At 38.4% G+C, this 23,380-nt stretch overlaps 1 protein-coding gene and 1 pseudogene across 2 annotated transcripts in view; one reads left to right on the top strand and one right to left on the bottom strand.

The window, feature by feature from the left end:
* ZDHHC15 (zinc finger DHHC-type palmitoyltransferase 15) overlaps nt 1-19,680 on the bottom strand; it is a 120,185-nt gene extending 100,505 nt beyond the window's left edge. For both annotated transcript variants that reach the window (XR_008529643.1, XM_054579570.1), the window contains exon 1: nt 19,393-19,680. Coding sequence is in view for 1 of the 2 variants with exons in the window: in XM_054579570.1 (XP_054435545.1) it covers nt 19,393-19,528 (136 nt within the window). In the remaining variant the exon portion in view is untranslated. The remainder of the gene's footprint in view (nt 1-19,392) is intronic.
* On the top strand, nt 12,986-13,577 carry LOC129075508 (rRNA-processing protein FCF1 homolog; annotated as a pseudogene).
* Nucleotides 19,681-23,380: the final 3,700 nt, after the last annotated feature.

Genomic DNA, 23,380 nt, shown 5'->3' with positions numbered 1-23,380 from the left:
CATTCATGTTACATGACTACATCAGTTCCACTAGACCCTTAACTGCGTTAATAACATCTGTTTCAAAAGGAGTGTGAGAGAGAGAAGAGTAACTTGGAAATCATCTTAATAAAGATTATCTGACAGTCTTCTACTGGTTGGTGAACAGGTGCATGTGTAGAGAGAGTGGTGCACCTGGAGAAGGCATGGAAATTCTATGCCCCTTCCCACTACCTTGCTCTCTGCATCTCTTTGTTTGGCTATTCCTGAGTTATACCCTCTCATAATAAATCAGTAATCGTGTTCAACATTAACACTGGGCGTATATAAGCCTTTTAATAAATGATGGCTGAATTGATGAATAAATCGATATTAAAGATGCCAAAAAAAGTTCCATTATCCTCTTCGGCACAACATTATAATTAGAAACCACAATTCCAATCAATGTTTCAACATTAAATAGTCAGTAAGATCTATGTCAGATTGTAAAAGCAGAGACAGAGCAGCCACACGCTCTTGTTTTATTTAAGAAATCTGAATCAACAGCAATCAAGACTCAACTACAACAGGAGGGTTCACATAAAAGACTCTCCTGGATCACCTAGCTCAGTAAATAAGGGAGACTGCACCAATGAGCCCCACAAGACACTTACTACATAAGACCACTGCGCAAAGACTGGGAGATGTAGCAGACCTACCTAATACATAGAAACAAATACAGGGAAACAGCCAAGATGAGGAGACAAAGACTCATGTCCCAAATGAAAAACCACAAGAAATTTTTAGAAAAATAACTAAAGGAAATGGAGGCAAGCAACCTACCAGATACAAAGTTCAAAACAATAGCTGTAAGAATGCTCAAAGAACTTAGTGAGAATTTAAAATGCATTAAAATGACATAGAAACCATAAAAAAGAACATCAGAAATGAAGAATACGGTATCTGAAATAAAGAAGACATTAGGAGGAATAAAGAGCAGATTAAATGAAGCAGAGGATCAAGTCAGTGACTTGGAAGACAATGTAGCAGAAAAGACCCAATCAGAGTAGCAAAAAGAAAAAAATTTAAAAAATGAGGACAGCCTGGGGGATCTTTGGGACAACACCAAGTGTAAGAACAGCTGCATCATATTGGTACTAGAAAGAGAAGAGAGAGAGGAAGGGGTTGAGAATCTATTTGAAAAAATAAAGACTGAAAACTTCCATAACTACATCAAACTAAAAACTTTTTGCACAGCAAAGGAAATCATCAACAAAATAAAAAAAACAGCCCACAGAATGGGAGAACATATTTGCCGATACATCTGATAAAGGGTTCATATCCAAAATTTATAAAGTGCTTACAAAACTCAACATAGAAAAAACAAATAATCCAATGAAAAAACAGGGAGAATCAAGATGGCAGAGGAGTGAGTGGAGGTCACAGTGACCTCCCCCAGGACCAATCTGGAATTACAACTAAATTGGGGAGAAACCACCTGGAACAAACAACTGAACAATAGAGAGGAGCCTTATAACCTCCGACAGACAGAAGAATCAGCTTTAGCACAACCTAACTGGTAAGGAGTGTGGTACAGACTCAAGAAGGCAGGAGGGGTGCCCACCGGCAGCAGCACCAGAAGGATATTGACACAGCCAGTGGGATCCCCCAAAGAAGAGTGGGGTCTAAACTATAAGTGGGATTCCCCAGCCTACAGCACCAGAGCCAAAAAGGACAAAGCTCTGAAAAGTGTAAGGGTTGCTCTCTACCAGAGACAGGTGGCTGAAGACACAAAGAGCTGCTTAAAGGGCCAACACATAAATTTTTATTTGTAGCCACTTACTCTGGTCTCTGGCAAAGGCAGGAGTAGAGAGGGCTGGAGACACCTGAGGAGAGACAGGGGAAAAAGGTCTTGGGGAGAGAACAGAGAGAGTAGCCAGTGGGACTCCAGTGCTGACTCCTCCCCCAGATGGCAGCAGCCATCTGGCTCAGAAAGACCACTCCCCTGAGCAGCAGCAGCGTGAGAGGACCCAATAACCCAGACCCCAGGAAGGACTCTGCCCCACCCTGTGCTGTCTCAGCTGGCCTGAGTGCAGAGTGGCAGCTACAGATAGTATATCCCTGGCTAAAGGGGGTGCACAGTGGTCTAGAGACACCTGAGGACAGACTGGAGATGGAGATTTGGAGAGAGAACTGAGAGAGTAGCTGGCGGGATTCCAGAGCTGATTCATCCCCCATATGGCAGCAGCCATCTTGCTCAGGCAGACCACTCCCAAGAGTGGCAGCAGCGTGAGAGAACCCAATAACCCCACCCCCAGGAGGGACTCAGCCCCACCCTGAGCTGTCTAAGACACCTGCTGAGTGCAGAGTGAATAGAATAACAACTGAAGGAGATAGCTACAGACAGTAGATTCCTGGAAGTCTTGACAGACCGCCTAAGGTCAGAAAGGGTCAACATCGGACATCATCAGAGGCAGATCCAGAAAGTAAAAGCAGCGGTCTTCTACCATAGAAGTTCACACCAAAAAGTCAGGAAATCAAGACAGATCAATTTAAGAAGCAGAAGCATAAAAGAAGAGTCTCACAAACAATGATAAGACAAAGAAACTGCCCCCATCCCCGGTCAAAGGGAAAAGAGGAACCCCCAGAAAGAGAACTAAAAGGAATAGAGGCAAGTAAATGATCAGATATTGAGTTACAAACAATGGTTCTAAGGAAGCTCAATGAGCTCAGTGAGCTCAGAGAGAATTACCAAAAACTACAGAGAAACTACAGGGCACTTACTGCAAACTATATCAGCATGGAAAAGGACACAGAAACTGTCAACAAGACACAAGAGGAAATGAAGAATACAATTTCTGAATTAAAGAACACAGTAGAAAGAATCAAAAGCAGGCTCGATGAAGTAGAGGATCAAATCAGTGAGCTGGAGAACAAGGTAGAAAAAAGCTCCCAGAAAGAGGAAGAAAATGAAAAAAGACTCAAAAAGAATGAAGAGGTGTTTAGGGAAATGCAGGACAACCTGAAACGTAATAATATCCATATAATAGGGATAGCAGAAGGAGAAGAAGAGGAGCAAGGGATAGAGAACCTTTTTGAAAAAGTAATGATGGAAAACTTCCCTAATTCGAGGAGAGAAAAAATCACACAAGTCCAGGAAGCACAGAGGGTCCCATTCAAGAGGAACCCAATGAGGCCCACTCCAAGACACATCATCATTAAAATGGCAAATACCAAAGACAAACAGAGAATCCTAAAGGCAGCAAGGGAGAAAGTGGTAGTAACACATAAGGGAGCCCCGATACGGCTAGCAGCTGACTTCTCAACAGAAACACTACAAGCCAGAAGTGAATGGCAAGAAATATTCCAAGGAATAAAAAGCAAAGGTCTGCAACCAAGACTGCTCTACGTAGCAAGGCTCTCAATTAAAATGGAAGGCAAAATAAGGAGTTTCACAGAAAGAGAAGGCTAAAAGAACGCACCTCCTCCAAACCACCATTGCAAAATATGCTAAAGGGACTATGAATACACACTTTCCTTTCACAGTCACCAATACCTGATATTACAAATATTTTCAATACTCTTATTAATCTGATTGTGACAATTATGTGTTATTGTAATTGTTCCTTTACTATTTGTTGAAACAAAACCTGTGTTTGTATATTTCTTGCCTATTTCTACTATCTTTAAAAAGCTTTAAATGATTATTTGGTATTCTTTATCCATTTTTTGATTAAATGTTTATAGAATTTTTTCCCTAAAAAACAAAACAAACCATTAACCCTTTTTTAGATGTGTTTGCAAATACTTTCCCATTCTATTACTTGTCCTTTAACTTTTTTTATATGCATATTACTGTACAGTCTTAAATATTTAATATAGTCCTATTGTCAATATTTTATTTTATAGTTTCTGGGTTTGAATATTTTACTTAAGGGTAAGAAAAATATTATTTTGTATTTTCTCCTAAAACTTCTTGGATTCTACATATTGATTTTTAACTCACCTGAATATTTCTTGTACACTGTGTGAAATAGGGATCTATATTTGTTTTATTTCAAGTAATAGTAGCCCATGCACCTTATTTGTTGAATAAGCCTTATTTTACCTATTGATTTGAAATATCAACTTAATCATATATTACATTGTTAGACAGATAGATAAGTTTATCTCTAGAATGCTCATTATATTCCATTGATCTACTTGATTATTTCTGGGTCATGTTGGTTTCATTGCTAAGAGTTTATAATGGTTTTAAATTTTTTAATATTTTATAATTAACTTTGACATTTAAAAAATAAATAAAATCAATCTGCATTTAGAAAGAAAGAAAGAAAGAAAGAAAAGAAAAGAAAGAAAGAGAGATGAAACTCCTACCTTCTGCGATAACATGGATGGAACTGGAGAATATTAGGCTAAGTGAAGTAAGCCAGTTGGTGAAAGATAAATACCATATGATCTCACCTACAAGTGGAATCTATTCAACAAAATAAACTAACGAACAAAATAAACCACAGGCATGGAAACATGGAGCAGACTGAAAGTGACCAGAGGAGATGGGGAAAGAGGACAATGGTGGAAAGAAGGGGAAGGGATTAGACAAAGAACATGTATGAATGACCCATGGACATGGACAACAGAGTGGGAATTGACTGTGGGAGTGGCGGATGGGGGTGGGATGGGTGGAGGGGGTAAAGGGGTAAAGATTGAGACAACTGTAATAGAATAAACATGATTTCAAAATTAAAAAAAAATAGGCAAAGGACATGAATAGACATTTCTCTGAAGAGGACATACAGATGGCCAATAGACATATGAAAAGATGCTTGACATCACCAATCATTAGAGAAATGCAAATTAAAACAATGAGATACCATCTCACACCTGTCAGAATGGCTATCATCAATAAATCAACAAACACCACATGCTGGCGAGGATGTGGAGAGAGGGGAACACTTTTGCACTGTTGGTGGGAATGCAGATTGGTGCAGCCACTGTGGGAAGCAGTGTGGAGATAACTCAAAATATTAAAAATGGAGCTGCCTTTTGACTGAGCAGTCCCACTTCTCGGAATATATCTGAAGGAAACCAAAACACTAATTCAAAAGAACATAAATACCTCTATGTTCATTGCAACGTTATTTACAATCTCCAAGATATGGAAGCAGCCCAAGTGTCCATCTGTAGATGAGTGGATAAAATGACTATGGAACACTTACACCAATGGAATTCTACTTGGCCATAAAAAAAGAAGAAAATTTTACTCTTTGAATAGTATGGATGGACCTGGAGAACATTATGCTAAGTGACATTAGCCAGTCAGAGAAAGACAAATGCTATATGATTTCACTCATAGTGGAATCTAATGAACAAACAGAACTAACAAGAAAATGGGGCCAGACTCATAGATGGAGAGCAGGATGACAGCTGTCAGGGGTGGAGGAGATTAGGGGGTGGAAGGATTGAGCCAAAAGGAAAAAGGACTCATGGACATGGACAACAGTGTCGTGATTGCTGGGGGTGGGGAGTATAAATGGTAATGGAAAAAATACAATAAATATTAAATCAAAAGAAAATTTCCCTAACGTGGTGAACAAAAAAGACACATAAATTCAGGAACCTCGGAGAGTCCCAAAGAAGATGAACCGAAAGAAGTCCGCACTAAGACGCATAATGATTACAACGACAAAGGTAAAGACTAAGATAGAATCTTAAAAGCAGCAAGAGAAAAGCACTTAGTTACCTGCAGGAGACCCACATAAGTCTGTCTCCTGTTTTCTCAACAGAGAACATTAAGGCCAAAATTGAATACAGACAAGACTACTCTACCCAGGAGGACTATCATTTAAAATTGAAAGAGAAATACCATCCCAGACAATAAAACACTAAAAGAGTTAATCACCAACAAACCAGAATTACGAAAAAATGTTCAAGGGACTTCTATTTGAAAAAGAAAAAAAGAAGAAGAAAAAAGAAGGAAAAAAATAAAAGAAAGAAATTTTGGTGGTGAACATGCAATGCAACATACAGATGATGTATTATAGAATTATACACCAGGAACTTAAATAATTTTATTAACCAAAGTCACCACAATAAATTCAATAAAAAGTAAAATAATAATAAAAATTAAAATGTTAATATAAAAAAGAAGAGAAAAAATGGAAACATAATTATAAAGAATTAAATGGCAATAAATACATATATATTGGGAGCATTTGAGATCTTGCTCCCTGGCATATGTCCTCAATTTTGCTCAAATAAACTCTTATAAAAGACTTCTGAGACTTCCAGTCAAGATGAGACATAGTAAACAGCTCGCCTCCTCACACAACCACATCAAAATTACAACTAAAATATAGAATAGCCCTCAGAATTTTCAGAAATCAAGTTGAATGGACATCTGACAACTACAGAATTAAAGAAACCACATCCATCCAGACTGGTAGAAGGGTTGGAGATGCAGAACAGGCTGGTCCCACATACATGTGTGGTGGATAAAAATTCAGGAGGGGTATCTCGAGATTGAGGAGTCCCTGCTCCACACCAGGACCCCCAGAGCAGGGTTACAGTGCCAGGAAGATATGTCCCCATAACTTCTGGCTGTAAAAACAAGCAGGGATTGAGTCAGTGGAAGAAACTTGACTCCCAAGCAGTTCCCTTTAAATACACACACATGGACTTACTCAGACTCACTCTCTCTGAGCTCCAGCACCAGGGTAGCAGCTTGAAAGGCACCAGTGGCATACAGGAAGGAACTGAAGTATCTAGCATCAAGACAGGAGCTAAGGAACAGTTTTTTCCCAGACATAAAGTAACCAAGCACAAGTAGTAGCCATCTCAGATTGTTTTAAAGCTCATGCAGGGTGGCCCCACGCAGAACACAGATGGGGGCTGGCCTTGGCCTACACTATCCAAGAAACTCTAGAGCCTGCATGCCCAGTGGACAGCTGCAGACCATGTCAGAGCACCACCCCCCTGCCCCTGTACAGCTGATCATCCACAGAAGGTGGAGATTGATGGTCAGTGGTCACAGCCAGTCCTTGCAACCGACTGGCCTGGGTAAATCCCTCTTATTTACCTGCCAACAGTAACAAAGGCTCAACTACAAGAGGAGGGTGTACTGAGCCCACACTAAGGGCACATCTTGAGTACCCAGACTAGGTGACAGGAGAGGCTGTGCCACTGGACCCTACAGGACACCTGCTACATTAGTCCATGTTACCAAGACAGGGTGTCACAGCAGCTCTACTTAATACATAGAAACAAACACAGGGAGGCTGCCAAAATGAGGAGATGAAGAATATGGCCCGAATGAAAGAACATATCAATATTCCAGAAAAAGAACTAAGCAAAATAGAGATAAGCAGTCTATCAGATGCAGAATCCAAAACACTGGTTATAAAGATGCTCAAGGAATTTAGTGAGGACCTCAACAGCATAAAAAAGATCTAGTCAGAAATGAAGAATGCACTAATTTAAATAAAGAACAATTTACAGTGCAACAACAGTAGAATGGAATAAGCCTAGAATCAAATCAATGATTTAGAACATAAAGAAGAAAAAACAAAACAAAACAAACAATCAGAACAACAGGAAGAAAAAGTAATCCAAAAAAATGAGGATAGTGTAAGCAGCCTCTGGGACAACTTGAAACGTACCAACATTTGTATCATAAGGGTGCCAGAAGGAGAAGAAAAAGAGCAAGAAATAGGAAATCTATTAAAAAAATAATGAAAGAAAACTTCTCTAATTTGGTGAAGGAACTAGACATGCAAGTCTCATATGCACACAGAGTCCCAAACAAGATGGATGCAAAGAGGCCCATTCCAAGACACATCATAATTCAAATGCCAAAGATTAAAGATAAAGAGAGAATCTTTAAAGCAGCAAGAGAAAAGCAGTTAGTTACCTATAGGCGAGTTCCCATAAGACTGTCAGCTGATTTCTCAAAAGAAACACTGCAGGCTAGAAGTGATTGGCAAGAAATATTCAGTCATGAAAAGCAGGGAACGACAGCCAAGATTGCTCTACAAAGCAAAGATATCATTTAGAATCGAAGGACAGATAAAGAGCTTCCCAGACAAGAAAAGAACTAAAGGAGTTCATCATCACCAAACCATTATTATATGCAATGTTAGAGGGACTTATTTAAGAAAAATAAGGTCAAAAGTATGAACATTAAAATGTCGATAAATTCACAACTATCAACAATGTTAGGCAGGGGACTTGACTTTTATGTCCTTGAACTCCTGAACTCTGTAAGGAGTCAATAAGTTTAAGGAAAAATATTTCTTGCAAAATTATCTGTTGGAAGTTACAGACTTCTTAAAAAAAAAGAGGGCCTTTATTCTAAAACACTGTGGCACTTATCTTGGTAGTTTGGCCTTTCCTTTATTTTTCTAATATTGCCTTTTTTGGTTACTAAAGTAAGAGACTAAGAATACTTCAGTTATATTTAAAAGGAAAGTGTTATACTAAACTTTTACAAAATGAATCTTTTAGCATTAATCTCTTGGCCATCCTGTTTTTTAATCTCAAAATGGATACTGTTAGTCACCAAAAAATAGCAGAGTAAGGAATTCCAGGTTTTTTCCTTTCCTCAAAGCCATAATTGAAGTGGCAAAAAGTGTCAGAATCAACTTTTGCAGAACTGTGAAATCTAGTAAAAAATGTCCAACAATTAGAAGGGAAGAGGTGGTGAAAAAAGGAGCTGTCACTTTTTCATAAGAGAATACCGCAATCTGGTAAATTGACTGTCTACCATCCTCCACACCTGATATCTGGAGAGTCTGTGAGAATGGCTTCATACAGGTTACAAATGCTAGAGGGAGAATACAGAATACAATTCTCAAATTGTGGTGTGGATCTTGCCTCCCTGGTGTCTCCCTGAAAACCCAACACAAAGGCTTCCCTGTGTTTTGTCTGCCAGAGCATTCTCAGGCTTAAGGCACCTTCTTGGGTGACTTTTGCTGAAAGCAGTTATAAGCACAGGTATTGACCACAGCAGCCCCCATGGAGCACAGGACAACACTTGAGACAGGCAATTGACAGAATAAAGAGCTTGGGAAGGAAGACATTGAAAAGGAGATTGGTAGGAAAGTAAGTGTTTAAAAGCTACCACGTGTACCATGGAATTGGGAAGGAAATATACACTGGGAGGGTGAGATGCATGCTCAGAAAAGGCTGAGAACACCATAAGCATTTACCTCTAACTGACCTTCAGCCCCTGGAAAGCAGGGGGTAAATACTAAGGCAGTCTTAAATGGCCTGGAAGAAGTTGAAGGAGTGTCCCCAACACAGAGCTAATCTGCAAAGGCTGGAAGAGTATTTTTTCCTCTTTTCTATTTCTTACATGTCTCCAGACATTCATGAAATCTTTATCAAATGACTGACCAAAAGCTTAAGGACTTTTGAGGCCACATGTACCAGAGAATACTCTTTAATACAGAAAAATCACTGAACACGCAAACAACAACTCACAATAGGCAGCAAAAACAACCCCCCCCCACCACCAGGAGAGAATCTGATTTCTATTGACATAGATAAATATACAAGCCAGTAGTATTGTATATTTGGTTTTCCACTCTTCTTTTACTTACTATATGATTTAAAAAACAAATGGCCCTAGCTAGTGTGGCTCAGTGGATTGAATGCTGGCCTGCGAACCAAAGGGTCTCCAGTTTGATTCCCAGTGCAGGGCATATGCCTGGGTTGCAGGCCAGGCCCCCAGCAGGGGGCACGCGAAATGCAACCACACATTGATGTTTCTCTCCCTCTCTTTCTCCCTCTCTTCCCCTCTCTAAAATTAAATAAATAAAATATTAAAAAATAAAAAAACATGCATAAAATGGTAATGGTAAATCTATGTTAATAGGCACACAATGTATAAAGATGCAATTCATGACAATAACAACATAAACTGGGGAATGGAGCTATAAAGAAGCAGTTTTATATACTATTAAACTAAACTGATATTAATTCAAATTTCATTATTATAAAATTAACAATGTTAATTGTAATACACAGGATAAGCACTACCAAAAAAACTAAAAATACATAAAAAGTGAAAGGAAAGCAAAATGGGTACACTAAAAATAAATTAATCAAATAATAATTCAGCAAAACAATGAACTATCACTACACACATATTAGGATGGCAAAACTTCAAAATACTTAAAAGACCAAGTGCTGTTAAGCATGTGGAGTAACAGGAATTCTCATTCTTGCTGGTAACAATGCAAAATGTACAGCCACTTTGGAAGACAGTTTTTCTAAGATAACTATATAAATAGTAACCAAAAGAGAGCTAGGGTAGCTATGATAAAAAATGACAGACTTTAAGTTAAAACTGATACAGGAGACAATGGAGGATATTGTATATTGATAAAGGGGCCAATCCATCAAGATGACATAACAATTATAAACAAATACACACCTAACAACAGACTTCTAAAATGTAGGAAGCAAATTTTTATAGAATTGAAGGGAGATATAAACAGTGTTAAAATATTAGTTGGAGACTTCAATACCCACTCTTAAAAATGGATAGAACTACCAGGCAGAAGATCAGTAAGAAAATCGAGAACTTGAACAACACTATAAACCATTTAGGCCTAACAGACATATGTAGAGCACTGAACCCAATAACATAAAAATACATATTTTTTTCAAATGTACATGGAACATTATATAGGCCATATGTTAAACAATTAAAAATCTTAATAAATTTAAAAGACTGAAATCATACAAAGTATCTCGTTTGACACAATGATATTAAACTAGAAATTAATAACAATGAAAACTACAAAATTTGAAATTATGGGGAAATTAAACAACACCCTCTTCATCAATGGATTGAAGAATAAATTACAAGTGAAATTAGAAAATACTTAGAGATGAATTAAAGTGAAAATGACAACATACCAAATCCTACAGGAAACAGTAAGAGCAGAACTTAGAGGAAAATTTATGTCTGTAAATGCCTGCATTATTAAAGAACAAAAATCTCAAATCAATGATGCTACTTTACACCTTAGGAAGTAAAACAGAAGAGCAAACTGAACTCAAAGCTAGCAGAGAGAATGATATAACAAAGAGAATGGAGGAAAAAATAGAGAACACAAAAGCAATTGAATCCATGAAACTGAAAGTTGGGACTTTGAAAAGGTCAACTAGGCTGAACAAAAAAAGAGAAAGAATAAAATTACTTATGTCACACATGTAAGTGAAGACATTAACAGAAAACTTTTATAAGTAGAAAGCATTAAATAGGAACAATTGTATGCCAACAAATTAGATAATCTAGATGAAATGGGCAAATTCCTAGAAAAACAGAAAACACCATTACTGACTCAAGAAGAAGAAAAAAACCTTGAGCAGACTTTTAAGTAAAAAGATTGCATCAGTAATCAAAAACCTCCAAACAAAGCAAAACCAGGACCAGATGGTTTCACTGGTGAATTGTACCAAATATTTAAAGAAGAATGACCACCAATCCTTTTCAAACTCTTACAAAAATTTGAAGATGAAAGAACACTTTCTAACTCACTTCATGAAGCCAGCATTCTCCTAACACTCAAGCTAAATAAAAATATCACCAAAAAGAAAAAGAAAACTATATACAAATGTCTCTTATGAATATAGGTGCGAAACTGCTCCATTACCATAAAGTCAAATTCAGCAGCATGTTAAAGGATGTTAAAGGATTACACATCGTGATCAAGTGAGATGAGTCTAAGAAATGTAAGGGTGGTTCAACATATGAAAATCAATCATGTAATACACTACATTATTAGAATAAAGAAAACCCCACATGATAACCTGAATTGATGCTAGAAAAGCATTTGACAATATTATACACACTTCCATGAAAAATTCTGAAAAATCTAAAAACAGAAGAGAAGTTCCACAACTTGATAAGGGCATTTATGGAAAATCCACAGCTACTCTGTGGTGAAAGACTGAAAGCTTTCTCCCTCAGATAAGAAACAAAGTCAGGATGCCTGTTTTTACCACTTCTAATTCAACTAGATGTTCTAGCCAGTGCAATTAGGCAAGAGGAATAAAAGGATCCAGATTGGAAAGAAATAAAACTATCTTTATTTTCAGATGACATGATCTTATGTATAAATAATTCTAAAGAATACACAAAAAAACCTGTCAGACCTAATGAACAAATTCATCAAAGTTGCAGAACACAGGATCCATATCCCATATTAGTTTTATTTCTATGTATAAGCAATGAAAAATCAGAACAAGAAATTAAGAAAACTTTTCCATTTATAATAGCATCAAAAAGAATAAAATACTTAGGAATAAATTTAACCAAAGAGACTCAAGACTTATACACTTAAAATTCCAAAATACTGTCCTGGTGGGTAGCCCAGTTGGTTGGAGCATCGTCCCATACAACAAAGGGTTGCAGGCTCAATCCCCAGGCAGGGCACATACCCAGGTTGTCAGTTGTCTCCCCAGTCGGGGCACGTATAGGGGACATCTGATAAATGTTTCTCTCTCACATTAATTTCTCTCTCACTCTCCATCTCTTTCTCTCTCTGTAAAATCAATAAACATATCCTTGGGTAAGGATTTAAAATATAAAATAACTAATGAACAAAATAAACTAATGAGAAAAATAGAACCAGAGGCATGGAAACATGGAACAGACTGAGAGCTATAGGAGAGGAGGAGGGAGGGGGGACTGGTGGAAAGAAGGGGAAGGGACTAGTAAAAGAACATGTATGAATGACGCATAAACATGGACAAGGGAGAGGGGACTGACTGTGGGAAAGAGGATTGGGCTGGGTGGAGTGGGGCAAAAGGGAAAAAATTGAGACAACTGTAATAGAATAATCAATCAATCAATCAAGCCAAAGGAAAAATATATATAATAAAATAAAATTCCGAAGTACTGCTGAAAGTAATTAAAGACCTAAATAAATGAAAAGATACTCCATGTTAAAAGGGTTGAAAAACTTTATATTGTTAAGATGACAATTCTCAGAAGAAACAAGAGTGCAATGTGATCATGGGGAAGCAAAAGAAAACAAGGAAATATGCGACCATGAAGCAAATGCTTAGTCTGAGAGATCAGAGGCTTAAAGAGAAAGATAGATTAAAACCTAAAAAGAAGGCAAAGATTCTAGTGCACTCAAGGAAAGAGAAGTCCCCCAGTACTCTTCCTGCTTATTCTTCTAATATAACACACAACTGCGCCCACTTTATCACATCCTGGTTGATACCAGCTTTATCAACTTTTCCATTAAGGCTAAACTGGACTTAGTGCAGTCAATGATGGGCTGCCTCTATACCAAGTGTATCCCTTGTATAACTGACTGTGTAATGGCTGAAATTGAGAAGTTGGGGAAGAAGTATCGGGTGGCTCTAAGCATCACCAAGGATCCAAGATTTGAACGATTACCATGGACACACAAAGGAACCTATGCAGATGACTGTTTAGTACAGAGAGTAACTCGGCACAAGTGTTACATTGTGGCCACAGGTGACCGGACCTTAAATGAAGAATCAGGAAGATCCCTGGAGTCCCCATCATGTACATTTCTAATCATAGGCAGAACATTGAGCAGATGCCAGATGATTATAGAGCCCCTTGGTCCTAATACTTAAAAGGCAAAGTTCCTTTGCTTTCCTTCAACTTTCTCTGATGCCAGCTTATTAAACGTGCTACAGAATGAGTTATTATTGTTCCACTCACTCATTTGCTCTGTTATGAGCTGAGTATGGTTAAATGCACTAACTTTTTTATGTTGTTTTGAAAATTATATTTTGTATCATTTAAATATTTGTTACCTCTCTTTATAAATCAGATGACTGCTCAAAAAAAAAATGACAATTCTCTCCAAAACAATAGACTAATTCAGTACAATCAAAATTCCACTGACCATTTTGCAGAAGTGGAAGGCTGATCCTAAAATTCATATGGAATTGCAAGAGACCCTAACCAAAACAGTCTTTGTGTGTGTGTGTGTGTGTGTGTGTGTGTGTGTGTGTGTGGACATGCCATTTCAAAACAGTCTTAACAAAGAAAAATAAAGTTGTAAAAATCACACTTTTTGATTTCAAAATTTATTACAAAGCTATAGTACTCAACACTGTGGTACTGGCAGAAAGACAGACGATGGATCAGTGTGGCAAATTTAAGAGACCAGAAATAAATCAATGCAACTATGGTCAGTTGATTTTTGACAATCATGTCAGAACAATTTAATGGAGAAAGAATAGTCTCTTCTACAGACGATACTGTAACAATTGCATAACCACATCCAAAAGAATGAAGCTGAACTCATACCTCACACCATATACAAAAATCAACTCACAATAGATCAAAGACCCAAATGTAAGAGCTAACACTATACAATTCTTAGGAGAAAACATAGTATAACTCTCTATGACCTTGCATTTGGCAATGGATTCTTAGATATGACACCAAAAGCACAGGCAATGAAAAAAAGATATAGATAAACTGAATTTTATCAAAATTAAAAACCGTGCATGCATCAAGCAATGCTATCAAAAAAGTGAAAAGGCAACTAATGGAATGGGAGAAAATATTTGTAAATTATTTCTTTGATAAGAGTGAAGTATTCCGAATATACAAAGAAATCTTACAACTCAAAAACAAAAAGACAAATAACCCAATTTTTAAAGGGCAAAGAACTTGAATAGACATTTCTTAAAAGAGGATATACAAACAGCTAACAAGCACATGAGAAGACAATCAACACCACTAATCATTAGGGAAATACAAATAAAAGTTACGAGGTGCTCCATACCTTCTATGATGTCTGTAATAAAAATGGAAAACAACAAGTGTTAGTGAGGATGTGGAGAAATTGGAACCCTCCTATATTACAGGTAGGAATGTCAAGATGTGTAACCACTGTGGAAATTATTTTGGAGATTTCTTAAAAAGTTAAACATAGAATACAGCCCAGCAATTTCCACCCCCTCCCTGATATTTACTAAAAAGGACTGAAAACAAGTATTCAAAAAAAAAAAATGTTTGTTTATAGCATCACTGTTCAAAATAGACCAAAGGTGGAAACAACCCAAATGTCCATCCACTAATGAATGGATAAAGTATGATATGCACATAAAATAGGATATAATTCAGCCATAAAAATGAAAGAAATACAGTTAGATACTACATTGTGGATGGACCTTAAAAATACTACACTAATTGAAACAAACCAGACACAAATGCACACATACAGAGTGAGGCAAAAGTAGGTTTATAGTTGTGAGTATGCAAAACACAGAGTTTATTCTTGTATTATTTTCCATATGAACTACTGTAAACCTAGTGTTGACCCACTCTGTGTAGTGTATGATGGCATTTATGTGAAACATCTAGAGTAGGTAAATCCATAGTGACAAAACACAGATTAGTGATTGGTAGAGACTGGGGGTGGAAGGAAATGGGGAGTGACCTGAATGGCAATGAGGTTTCCTTTTGGAGTGATGAATAGTTTCGAAACTAGATAGTAGTTATGGTGTGCAACATTGTGAATATACTAAAGGTCACCGAGTTGAACACTCTAATAATAGTTAATTTTATGTTGAGAATTTTACCTAAAAAGTGAATTTCTTAATTTTCTCCCTGTCTGAAAGTCTAAGCTGCTTATTTTCTTGAGCCAAGCAGAATCTCTTCTATCCCCATTAATAATAGCAATAAGAAGTTACTATTTAATAAACTCATACAATGTGTTATCAACTGCAGTGCATGTTTTTCACATACCATATTATTTTAAATATCACAACAATGTTATTATGGCATATAGTAGATGCTAAGCAAGTTCTGTGGTATGAATGAACAAGCATACAATTAAGGTTTATGTAAGGCATCTGAGATTGAGAATGTTCTTAACTTTCTCAATCTTCTGCAGGTCTTCTAGTTAGTAAATTGCAGAATTCATACTCTAAGACAAAAATACCACTTTTTTTTGCTTCAGCTCTAACCTCACATTAGAGAGAAAGACATCGGGTTCTATTTCTGGAAAGAAGTTAAGACCTTAATATTCCTTTTTGAGTCATATTGAAACTCAAATCTGTCAATTTGGTTGTTTTTCTTTTATGTCAGGCAGTCTTGGCATCCAATTGTCCAATAATTTACTAAACATGTGACTAGGAAAAGGTAATTTAACCTTCCTGAAATCCAGGTCTCTAATTTGTTAAAGATTATAAAATGAAAATGACAGGATAGACTGGTGGAGCCAGAATTGGAAGTGAAGGCTACTTTACCCTCCAGCTTTTTTAAATAATAGTAACTGGTACAAAATGTTAAGAAAACATTGTTCAGGCCAAATAGCATACATCTGCAGCCTACATTTGGCCTGTGAGTCATAAGTTTTGACCTCTGTATTAGTTGATAAGAGGCACTGTGGTGGTTAACACATAGACTGTGGAGCCTACTGCCTGGGCTGCCATCCAAGCTTAGCTATTTACTAGTACTGTAACCTTGGACAAGCTTCTTTGTCTGTGTCTTAGTTGTCTTGACTTCAACATAGGAATAATGATAGTATGTACCTAATAATGTTAGTATAAGAATTGAGAGAACGAGAGGGAGGAAGAGAGAGAGAGAAAGAGACAGAGGGGTAGTTCTATATAGTCATTTAAAAACACTGTATGGCATGTAACAAATGTTCTGCAAATATGTTAAATAAAACAAAATAAGTAAGCTGTACATTTCATTTCAGCTTCTAATATTGTATGGCTTAATAAGAACTTGTAGAATGCTTCCTTGGCTGGTGTGGCTCAGTGGATTGAGTGCCGGCCTGAGAACCAAAGAGTCCCGGTTCAATTCCCAGTCAGGGCACATGCCTGGGTTGCAGGCCAGGTCCCCGATAGGGGGCATGTGAGAGGCAACCACACATTGATGTTTCTCTCCCTCTCTTTGTCCCTCCCTTCCCCTCTTTCTGAAAATAATAAAATCTTTTATAAAAACTTGTAGAAAGCTGATTATTTGCACTGCTTCTAACTTAGTCTTTACCTCATTTTGGTCATTTGTGCCTTGGTTTGCACATGTGTACAATGGGGACAGTATGATTACTGTGAGGACTAAATAAGTTAATACAGAGAGAAATATATCTACAGTGCTTACAGTATTGCCTGCCACAGATTAAGCACAATGTAACTGTTAGCCATAATCATATTAATTTTTAAATGATTTCTTGGCAAAGCTCATGTAGGTCAATATTGAAAAATTCCAAAATATGTTTAACAGTATTTACACTATGGCAATTAACTTAGGCACAAAGTCCATACAATAATAATAGAGCTGAACTTTTAACACTTCAATCAGTCCTTCAAAAAAGCAAGATGGTGAAGTCTAAGAATAGAAAAACTTCTAGTCATTGCGCGGCCCACTTAATGACCCCCAATACGAGGTTTGGACAAGAAAAGAAAAACAAAGCCAAAATTTATATCTGTGAAGACAGCTAATTGTATTTAATTTTAATAATTGTTTCAGCATTTTCCACAATAAATATAAGAAAGTGATGAGAAAATTTTAAACTCTAATGCACAAAACTGATTAGAGAAAAATTCTATATTGGAAAAGAAGGTTATCTCCTGCCTCCCTAGTTAATCCCAGTCTAACTGGAATAGACAATTGCTTTGTCAAATATGTAAGAGAAAGGAGTTACAAGTGGAGTCAGTGCTGGGGTTGGAATAAAGCAGGACCCTAACCATAATTTTTAAGGTGAGAGGAATCTGGTATGAAGAAATAGGAGTCCTAATGTAAGAGGATTGGAAATATCCTGGGAGCTCACACTGAATGAATAGGGAACAATATAGAACACAATACAGGTTTAAGGGTGTTAGGAATGGGATTCTAGTATTGAAGTGACAATAAGTATTAGTCAAATGTTGGAGAAAAAAATGGGGATTCCTCAATATGAGACAAGAGGGGCAAGAGGCGATCTCACTGTGAGAAAAGCAAAGGTTCTGTTATGAAGAGACAGGATAAAATAAGGACACCAGTGACAAAGATAAGGGACTGGAGGGTAATCCAAGTGGGGAAAACACAGTATAGGGTCTTAGGGTTTATGTCTAGAAAAATTGTGGAATTTTGAGTTTATAAGAAGAGGATATACTGTGGGAACAATTTTATAAGTAAGGAGAAGATGGAATGCTCCCTAGTGTGATAGGATGGTACAAGAGGAGACCTCAAATTTATAAAGAGCATGGTCTAATGAAGGGGGGCAAGAAATACGCTCCCAATGAAAGGGGCAAGAAAAATTAGAAATTCCAGTGGGAACAGATGGTGTTTTTCTTGTTTGAGATGACAGGGTACAAGTGCAATCCTAGGGGGAAGTAAGAGAAAAATAATAGGAAGAAACCCAAGAGAAAGATAGTGACAAATGTGGGTCTAACAGTGGAAGAAGAGTTCAGGAGGTGCAGAGTCGATTTCAAAAAAGATAAAAGGCTGGATCAACATTGGAAAAAGTAGTGGCCCTTGGAAGGGGTATAAGAGTTATTGTGGGAACACTTGTGGGAGAGTAAAGAGAACATTCTAGTGTGAGAAGACAATGGACAAGACAGGACCATAGTGTAATAAAAAGCAAAGTGACTAGCATGAGGTGTCAGAAAATAATGTGGAGCCTCCAAGGGAAGTGCTGAATGCTCCTCAAAGCAGGAAGGCAGGACTCTAAGGGGAACCCCAGTGTGACCAAGTCAGGGGCTCTGATGTTAGGGGACAAGGCAGGATATATCACAGGGCTCCCATTACACTGGAGAAAATGAAAAACTGGTGAAGTCCACAGGGAGAGTGTACGGTTTACCACTTTGTTAAAGGGTTAATTAACCCTGATGGGATAGAACAAGGTGTGCTGGGGGGTCCCAAGTAGGGGAAGATGTGAAGCACTTCCGACAATGTGACAGGATATGGGAAAAGGATGAATCCCCGTGTTGGAAAAGGGAGTGCTAGTAAGAGACTACGGAAAATATTTTGAGATTCCTAGTAAGAGGGTTTGGGAACATGCGGCGCTCCCAGTTGAATGCATTGGTAGGATTCACAATGTGAGTAGACAGTTTAAGGATACGGGATATGCTGCTCTTTCCTCACTTTGGTAGGGCGGGAGCCCCCAGAACGAGAACACAAGGCACAAGTGTTTGTCCGGTATGAGAAAAGGGAGCGGAGCCCTAGTGGGAAGAGCAAGGAATTTCTTGTGAGCAAGGCCGGGAAATAACGTAAGAAATCCTAGGTGAGAAGCGATGGCGACAAGGTGGGACCCTCGTGGGAGGGCACAAGAAATATTGTGGGAAGCCAGAGGTTGGAGGTGGGGAGCTCTCCAGGGAGCTAAAGAAAAACCGCAGTGTGAAGGCGAAGAGCATAGGGAGCACCACCGTGAAGGGTAGGGCAGACGGTTATGCTGGAGCATAATTTCCCTACCTTAGGCGCCCAGCTGCACTTACCCAGGCAGAGTTCAAAGACGTAGGCATAATAAGACCAGAGCACGACGAGGACGATAACAAGCACTGGCACCCAAGAAAGTACCCGGCGGCAGCACCGCAGCGCCGCGGACAGAGCCATCTTCCAGCCCCGCCGCATCTTCAGCTCGAAGATCGACCGAGCAGGCCTGCTGGCGCCGGGTCGGAACTGTTGGGGCCCGCAGCCGGGAGGCAGGAAGGCGCGTTGCGCGGCGCTCCACTGCCTACCCTGGCTGGAACCTTCTCACCGAGCTGACACCACCTGTGGGGCTGCAGGGCAGAGCGCGCCCCGGCTGGCACAATAAGCATGAGTCACGGCGAATAGGAACTGGCCGTTTGGGAGCGGAAGGTGATCCGTCAGGCAATCGAGCCTGGGCACGCTCAGAGAGAGTACCGGCCCTCCCCCTCTTCTCCTCTCCCACCCATTTGCTACAGCGCTAGATGCAGGGCTAGACCTCTGCAAAACTGTAAAGCAGAAGAAATTTGGGTCTGCCCATCTGCTCTTACTGCACTGAGTCCACACTCATCTCCTCTCTGAGCTCTGTTTCTGTCTCTTTCTCTTTGCACCCTGCCCCCTCAACACACATGGTAACACATACACGCAGTGCCAAAGATGTACTTTAACATCTCACGACTTAAAGGCCACTCAGCTTTACCCTCCCACTGCTGCTTGAACAATATGCTTAACACGTAATGCTGCAGTCCCTGCTTGAGTAAGTCCATTGACAGGGAGCTTCCTTCCTCCTTCTCTTCTCCCCTTCCCCCTGAGCTTAGTACATTTTCAGAATAAACAAACATATTGATACAGAAAAAACAAATGGGGGAAACATTAAATCTGTGACAGGTCAGGAAAAGCTACAAAGGTAGTGATATTTAAGCTGAGCTTTAATAATTAATAAGAGTTTGCCAGGCAGATGTGAGTGGAAGGAGCTTTAGACAGAGGAAAGAGCATTTGCAAGGGCATAGAGTAATAAAAATCCAATGTGTTCTAGGAACACCTAGTATGGCTTGACAATAGGGCGTGTGAATAGGAAAGTCTGGTTGTGAGGCTGAGAATATAGACTGAGGGCAGGGTTTGAAGGTACTTATACACCCACACAGGGTGTGCACACATAATCCTGTAAAACAGATTATGAACAGCCATTAAAGATTTCAGGACCATAGGATTACATTATCAGGGATGTACTTTTGTAAAAGAACTGGCAGAATTTCAGAGAGGAGGATGGCCTGAAAGTAGAGAGTCCAGTTAGGGAAGCAAATTAATTCAACAAATGTTTTTGCAGTGGTTGCTTTGCGTTACGCCAAATTTATATAAAAGGAATGACAAAACAGAGGCCCTATCCCCAAGAATTTCACGTTCTCATTGGTGTAATAAGTGTTCAGTGACACAAGTGCAAGTGCAATAACAGAAGTGTAGCAAACCTTTGACATTTATGGATTTGATGCTCACCGTTTAATGATTTTCAAAGGTCTATGACCTGAAGAAATTTGTAATTTTGCTGAGACCCATCATGGATTCACATTCTATATGACTGCGGTGTGGGAGCAAGGATTTTAAAAAGGCTGTCTGTGTTCTTTATTCATGGCTATATACACAGTAAGTTTCTGGGAGGTAGAAGAGCTTTTTCTTTTTCTTTTTTAGATTAAGTTAACTTCATGGTTGTGTTGCTAAATTGATGATATAATGAAATGCAAATTCATTATATTGTAATATTTTAATAACCCAATAATTATTGAGCCCTAAGGTACTAACAAGGATAATTAAATATTATGTTTTTTCAGTTTCACCAAGATATGGTTGACAAATAAAAATTGTATACATTTAAAGTGTATAGCATGATGATTTGCTATACAGTATTACATATTTATGTGAAATGATCACCACAATCAAACTAGTTAACACATCCACCACCTCACATAGTTAGCATTTTTTGACAATTTTTATTGATATATATATATATGACATGCAACATTGAGTAAGTTTAAGAACATATTGTTTTGATACATTTATAACTGCAATAATAATTGCCATTGTAGCGTTAGCTAAAACCTCTATTATATCATGAAATTATAATTTCTTCTAGTGTTGGAAACAATTAAGGTCCAGTCTCTTAGCAAGTTTAATGTTTATACTACGGTTTTGTTGTCTATAATCACTGTACAGTGTTATTAGATCTCTGGGACTTATTTATCTACTAATTGCAGATATGTGCCCTTAAACAACATCTCTCTCATTCTCTCAATCCCTATTCCCCAGTAACCATCATTTTACTCTCTGCTTTTAAGATTTCAGGTATTTTCCCTCTGACAGCTGTCAGTTTGTTCTCTGAATCTATGAGTCTGTTTCTATTTCGTTTGGTAGTTTATTTTGTTCATTAGATTCCACATATAAGTGAAATTATATGGTATTTGTCTTTCTCTGACTGGCTTATTTCATTTATAATACTCTCCAGGCCCATGAAGGGACTATGAAAAATATCATAGACACAGACAACAGTAGGTGATTACCAAAGTAAAAGGAGGGGTTAAAGAGGGGAAAGGGGGGATAAATGGGGTGAAAGGAGATTGATTTTGGGTGGTGAACACACAATACAAAATACAGATGATGTATTATAGAATTGTACACATGAGACCTATATAATTTTATTAATCAATGTTGCCCCAATAAATTCAATAAAAGTTTTTAAAGATTTCACCATTATTTTTAGGTTCCACATATGTGTCTTAGTATGTGTCTTTCTCTGTCCAATTTATCTGCCTTAGCATAATATGATCAAAGTGCATCCATGTTGTTTCAAATAGCAGGATTTTCTTCTATTGTGTGCTCACCACCCAAATTCTAGTCTCCTTCTGTCACCATATATTTGATCCCCTTTACTTTCTTCAACCTCCCCCCATACCCCTTCCCTGCTGGTCACCACCATACTTTGTCTGTATCCATTTGTTTATTTTGCTAATTCTTTTGTTGTTGTTTTTTCTTCCTTGAACAGTTTTATTCCAAAGAATGCTTGGCTACATTTCCTAGATGCACCAAGAAAATCTGTTGGCAGAACACTGTGTCTACTTGCAGCAACTGTGTTAGCTAAAGCTCCAGGCAAACATACTTTCCAGTTTTGCCCCGCTCTCTGACTTGCCTCCTCAGCTAGATGGATGGGGTTCTCTTTCATCGGTCCTGGCTGGTGCAACACAGATGGTTCGAGCGTCATCCCATAACTGAAAGGTTGCGGGTTCCATCCCAGGTCCAGGGCATATGGGAGGCAACAAATCGATATTTATCTCTCACATAGATGTTTCTCTTTCTTCCTCTCTCTCCTGGTCTCCGGCAAAGGTGGGGGCAGAGTAGGCCAGAGACACCTGAGGAGAGACCAGGGAAGGAGGCCCCAGGAAAAGAACCGAGAGAGTAGCCGGCTGCGGGATCCCGGTGCTGACTCCTCCCCAACACAGCAGCAGCCATCACTTTTGTTGCTTTTTCTCTTATATCCCACATAAGAGTGAAATCATATAGTTCTTGTCCTTTTCTATGTAACTTATTTCACTTAACACAATGCTCTCAAGATCCTTCTATGTTGGTGCAAATGGCAATATTTCACATTTTTATGGCTGAGCAGTATTCCATTGTATACATGTACCACATCTTTTTTCAAACATCGGTCAAAGGACACTCTGGTTGTTTCCATATTTCAGCTACTGTGAATAATGCTGCAATGAACATAGGGGTACATTATCTTTACAAATAATGTTATCAAATTTTTAAGTAGATACCCAGAAGAGGGATTGTTGGTAGCTCTATTCTTCACTTTTTGAGGACCCTCCACACTGTTTCCCATAGTGGCCATACCAGTTTACATTCCTACCAGCAGTGAAAGAGGGTTCCTTTTTCTCCACATCCTCTCCAACACTTGTTATTTCTTGTCTTTTTGATAATAGTGATTCTAAGAAGTGTGAAGTGGTATCTCATTCTGATTTTGATTTG

The sequence above is a fragment of the Pteronotus mesoamericanus genome, unplaced genomic scaffold (genome assembly GCF_021234165.1).
Source record: "Pteronotus mesoamericanus isolate MK-2021 breed Mesoamerican mustached bat unplaced genomic scaffold, CSHL_Meso_final contig_55, whole genome shotgun sequence".
Lineage (NCBI taxonomy): Eukaryota > Metazoa > Chordata > Mammalia > Chiroptera > Mormoopidae > Pteronotus > Pteronotus mesoamericanus.
This window is presented reverse-complemented; position numbering and strand designations above follow the sequence as displayed.